Source organism: Misgurnus anguillicaudatus, chromosome 9 (genome assembly GCF_027580225.2).
Source record: "Misgurnus anguillicaudatus chromosome 9, ASM2758022v2, whole genome shotgun sequence".
Taxonomy (NCBI): Eukaryota; Metazoa; Chordata; class Actinopteri; order Cypriniformes; family Cobitidae; genus Misgurnus; species Misgurnus anguillicaudatus.
Window position 1 is genome coordinate 33926465 of NC_073345.2, and position 6036 is coordinate 33932500.

A 6036-nucleotide genomic window follows, 5' to 3' on the forward strand; every position below is an offset into this window, starting at 1 on the left:
TGGCTTAACTTAGCACCCTCTTCTATAAGTTATATTATTAACATGCTCGCTTATAATGTTGATTCATAGCCGCAGCAAATTTAGCTGCTTATGCTATCTGTATTATGTTATGTTATCTGTCGATTTTTCTATGCTTTTCCCTGCTTCTATTAATGTAAAGCTGCTTTAAAACAATTGTTAAAAGCGCTATATAAATACAACTGAATTGAATTACCACCGATATCGATTGATGACCAGGATATAACATTCTGAAATTTGTTATTTCTTGATAACAACTGCTATAACAGATGACACATCGCTTATCCAGGTCATCTTGCTGTCTCTTTTCTCATACAACATTAATAATACCTACATGCTGTCAAATCCAAGTATTTACTTATGGTGCTTGAGTGATTTATTTAGCATATCAGGGTGTTTTTGTGATGACATCTGGGCGGATGTACACTATCCCTCATAACATAATTTAGTTATGAAATGTTTCAATTGCTTTCATTTTTGTGTAAGTGTGACCAATCTAAATCACACTAGTCTAGCTATTTCAGTAAATATTGCTGGTTTAATCCAATTTTCAAGTAATGGTAAAATAACAAGTGAATTTAAGAGTAGAGCCCAGGTGTGAAGACACGCTTCACCTTGTGTGTTTTTGAAGCAGGTAATGGACTGGCGGTATGGGTTCGGACAGTCTGGTCCATCAGTCAGATTGGCCAGAACCAACAGTAATAACAGACTCTGATTGGACAGTGGAAGAAGATTTCGATCCTGCTCCGTCCCCGTCTTGCTGGCAACCCCGCCCAATGTAAACACGCTCCATAATCCACCTGAAGAACAAAGATACATAAGGAGCGTTTAATCGTAAGAGTGCAAAACTTGAGTGCGAGAAACCTTAACAAATATTATAAGTACAGACAAGAAGAAAACTAGTCATAAAGAAACATTGGGCTTTAAAACATGACGTTCACGATGTTCTCGCACATGTTGCTTTAGGCTAAAAACAAAACGATTGAGGCAGAAGATAATTTTACAGAATGTAAAGGATGTGCGTGAAAGAGCAGATGTGAATGACTCAATAAAGGACAATCTTCTGCCTCAAAGCTTCTTTTCTTGCGCTTTCTATAGTCCTACGTATGACATCACAGCCTGTCATTTGCTCATTTAGGTGAAAATAAACGTGTCTTATGGCAATAAGCTGAGTCAAGCAGAAGTTATACAAACACGCAGATTTTACGGCTTAACATACACAACACATCTGTCGTATGAATGATATAACCTGACATGTGTGGAAAAATAAGCAAGACCTTCTGTCTTTCTTTAACATACAGATTATACCTATACAGATGCTTGTTTTGACATTTATTTGATAAAATTGTGCAGATTTGAAGATTAGAGAATGATGACATCATCTACATACACACACGCTTAACAAAGGTGACCCATGCTGGGAAAATGAGTCAGAATGCGCATCGTCTAATTTTGAGCTACAGGCAAAAGAAAGTATAAATATCGTTTTTGGTCGAAATTTAGGTTTTTATAAAAATAAGTACATTAAAGGACAAGTTCGGTATTTTACACTTAAAGCCCTGTTTTCAGATTGTTTATGATGAAATAGAACGGTTTTGACTGAAATTTGGACATATGTGCTGGCCCGAGAATTTTCGGGTGTTTGATCTATCACCTCCCACCTCTACAATTGCTGTATAGGTGCACAGGAACAATCCTTCCTAAAATGCATTAAACTTTCGTTTACAAAGACGTGAAACTCAGCGAGTGGTCAGGGGTGTTCACTTATATGCTCACACAAAAATCACTGCAAATGATTCGTTACAACCATTTTTTGTAAACTTGTGGACCTATTTTTCCAAACGCCTCACACTCGTATATTCTTCCGTTGAGAGCTTGAATAATAAACAATCCAGCCCAGTTGGTGGCGATAATCCACCTTTGCCAATTGCAAGAATAGAAACAAAGTTCCCAGCGCGGAGTAATACCGTACCTCACAGCACATCTAATACAAGTCAATGGAGTTGGCAAAAACTACGATAAAACCTGTTGGAAAGCATCGTTTGCAGCGATTTTTGTGTGAGCATATCAGTGAACACCTCTGACCACTCGGTGAGTTTCACGTCTTTGTAAACAAAAGTTTAATGCATTTTAGGAAGGATTGTTCCAGTGCACCTATACAGCCATTGTAGAGGTGGGAGGTGAAACAACAAACACCCAAAAATTCTCGGGCCAGCATCATATGTCCAAATTTCATTCAAAACCATCATAAACAATCTGAAAACAGGGCTTTAAGTGTAAAATACCGAACTTGTTCTTTAAGCCTTCGTATAGTGATCCTTGTGCTATAAATTGTCATTAAACATTTAAAATGATCTTTATTTGTGCGTTTTCTAAGAGGTGTACCATCCTAAATGCTTAACCAGAAAAGATGCGTCCACATGCGCGTCTAACATTTTGGTGTGGGTTTTAAAACATGCAGGAATTAGAAAATAAAGTGCATGACTCATTTAAAGAGTTTTTAAGAGAAATAAAATTCGAGACCTGATTGATGTTAAAAGAGTTATTAAAAGTGACAAGACTCAAAAACAATCTTCCTCATGCTGACTGACAGATCGGAAGCATGCACACAGATGCGCGAGCGCATGACCCCAATATATACACAGAATTACAGTTTTAAACATTTGAATAAAGCATCTGAATAAAAAATGTGCTTTAATATTTTTTCTGCCTTCCTTGTAAAACAGTAAATGTGGAAATTCATGGATTAGAACAATAAATATATTTTAGCATTAGAACTACGACTGTGAGACCTAAAGAGCTTACACCTACGGATAGATAAACCATTACATAAGTATAAACAAATGATTTTGGCGAACACCACTCTGGTTAGTTTAGAGAAGCTGTGGTGCTGGTGTAACTGTGGGTTCACACCAGCTGTGTTTGAGGCGTCAAATTCGCGTCTAGTTTGCCGCTTGAACATTTTGAGTTTACTCACTTCTTTCGCGCGTGAAATTCTAGTCATCGAGAGATTCACACGGAAATTCACGTCATGGGAGGGGCTTCTGTGACTTTGCTTGCTTTCTGTAATCACGTCACTACTAGAGCAAGCTCCTGATTGGTTAACACAGCGCGTTTTTCCACCAAAGTTCAAATTTTTTAACTTGCGCGTTTCCCGCGGCAATGCTCTATTCGCGCCATATATATATATAATTTATATGAACATACATGTATGACATACATACATACATATTATAATTTGTAATTTATTTATTGTAAATATTATTCATTTTAGCATTTTAATTTGATTTTAGCATTTTAATTTAAATCAAATTTGAAACTGTTAGCATTAGTTAATGCAACATCAATTACTAACACCAATTACTGTAATGACATAAACAAGAATTAATAAATGCTTATATACAATATAATGTTCATTCTTCGTTCATAATGCATTTACTAATGTGAACAAATACAACCTTTTTGTAAGGTGTTACAGAAATTTGCATTTTTATTATTATTTAGTAGTACACATAAACAAATAATTTAGTTTTTTTCTGTTCCACAGTCAATAGCTCTAATAGAATATGAACCCTGAACGAGCACTCGAATCAAACTCGTGTAAAATTCGACGTACAAATGTTATTAAAGGTAGAAAAGTGATTTAGTTAAGAGCAGTGAGAGATTTTCTCTCAATACTGTTTGATTAACACGAGTCACAGACAACAGCAAAATTAGGTAACTTCCCCTTTAAGACCAAAGTCCGAGATCTAATATACTGTTTCAGATGTGTTTTCTCTTTTAGTTTTTTACTTTCTCTTAAGCCCTGAATTGTCGTGTTTATGAGGACACTTGCAAAAACCAGGAATTTTGACGCATGTGTGTATTAGGCTAATACAGTGGCAAAAATACTCACAAGCTTAATGAGAAGCGGATACGCGGCTTCCACGCTCCTCTCAAACAGATACAGGTATATAGCGCATATAGCACTGTTGTTTGTGTTTCAACGGCTTAAAATCACTTAATTTAAAACTGCGGTGTACAAATGTTAAGCTTTTATGACCACGCGCACGGCAACGTGACGTGGGCGCGTAACCTCGAATGAGAAAGTGCGCTCAATCTGCAGACTGCTTAAACTTCGGCAGCAAATGAGATGACTATAAATTGTAAAACATAACCCGCCAAACTGACATCATTACCACAATAGCTGGACATGATTTTCATAATTTAATTTACTGCTACCCTGTCGCAGACCCCCCTCACCCCTCATTTTCAAAAACTCATTGGATCTAGACGAATCACAAGAATTACCTATTTTGGATCAAAAACTGCGAATTTCGCCGAAAGGTGACAAGTTTGCACCCCTGTTTATCCAAAACAATATAAGACCAGATTTCCTAACAGCTTGCGCCAGTGCAAACCACCATTTTGTTGTTAAATAACGACTGTCGATATTTACTAAAAATGTGCTGTGGATCATTAGCGCTGAAAAGATGTATTCTAGTTATTTTTTGTGACTGACCTTATTGCATATGCATTTCTAGGAGTTTCCCTTTCAGACGCAACATTTTTGGAAGGAGAATATTTAAATGATTCACGCAATTTGCTAAAGTTTGCAGGTGTGTTATGACTCGTATTTGGGCCATTATTAAACGCCGTAAAAAAACACATCTTAAATTACTTTGCGCTTGAAATGGCTGCAATTGTTGCTAAAAAAAAAGAGGCATCAGATCATAGAGCGGATGATACAATGCAGAGGATTGCTTTAACTTGTAACAGTTTATTTGGAATGCCAGGGGAACAAATTATTCAAAAATATTGCCATGTTATTATTTATTTTCTTAAGTAAATAAAAGAGGAGTCACTAGGAGAAGTCACACAATACCAGATGTTTCAAAACTTCTCGTAAACCTTCATTTTTTGTCCTCCAGTACTATGGCTTTGTTAGCTGGGATTACACACGCCAAATTTACCCTTCGATGTCCGTGGTACTGAATCAAGCGCACCTCATCAGATCTGCTTATTTGCGACCCTAAACATTGGTCATTGTGTTGGTCATTATGGAAATCAGCTGTTGTGCTTGTGTTATTTACATTGCGCGTTTTTAGTAAATAACCCGCAGATATTATCGCTCCCATTAGCGCTTTTATGGAATTGCGCTCTTATGCTAATTTGCCCCATTTAGTAAATCTTGGTGTTTGTTCCCTGTGAATCTCATGTGGTTCACTTCACATGGCACTTCAATATTACTTCACTCAACACGAGGGAGAAAATGCGATCTTTGTATCCACAGAAAACCTCTTAGCAAGTCCAGTCACTGATTTTATCGCAGCACATATAGTCAACGTCAAGTAGGAAATGTTAAGAGGTCTATTGTGTTAATTCTCTGTGCGCACACAATCAATAGACAATGGCAGTGAAGTGTAATTGATTTTAAACCACTAATCACTCAGCCATCATATTGGGTGGGTTGGAGAAAGAAAGCGAGATTGGGAATTGAGCTGGAAATGAGATGCCTGTCTCCACTTCTAATCACTTGTGGCTGGACATCACGGCCCCAACGAGAGTCAGACTCAACCAAACATCCACCGCAAAGAAAAACAACAACATTCGCAGAAAAAGTTGCAGGGAAACAAAAACAGCCCCCTGGACGAACATCCTGCCCTCCGCTGCCTATCTCTGCTGGAGTCTGTTTCCAGAAACTACCGCCATACAGAGATACCGTTAAGAGAGTCATAACATTAAAAGGTCATCGGAATGATTTTATTGGCTGTAGTGTTATGTTCTGTAGGAAATGAGGTCATGTCGAAACTGAAGTCATACTGGAAACAAGGTCATTATAGACGCCACGGCGACATCAGTTGACCAATAAGAAGGAACGCAGACGCCGTCTACAATCTATTCAAGCGGAGCCAATCAGAACCCTGTAATCTGTCTTAAACACAGACACATACAATGTATGAAAAAGCAAGTGAAGGTTTCTTGTATTTCTTGTAAATTGTTGTGGTTGTGCGCCTAGTTTGAGAATGTAAACGTTCA

The 6036-nt window shown here is 37.5% G+C and overlaps 1 protein-coding gene across 1 annotated transcript in view; it reads right to left on the bottom strand.

Annotated features, from left to right (window-relative positions):
- Window positions 1-6036, bottom strand: part of dym (dymeclin) — a 90589-nt gene that overhangs the window by 47561 nt on the left and 36992 nt on the right. Inside the window, exon 9 of the mRNA XM_055179747.2 lies at window positions 633-818. Within this exon, the coding sequence (XP_055035722.2) occupies window positions 633-818 (186 nt within the window). The remainder of the gene's footprint in view (window positions 1-632; window positions 819-6036) is intronic.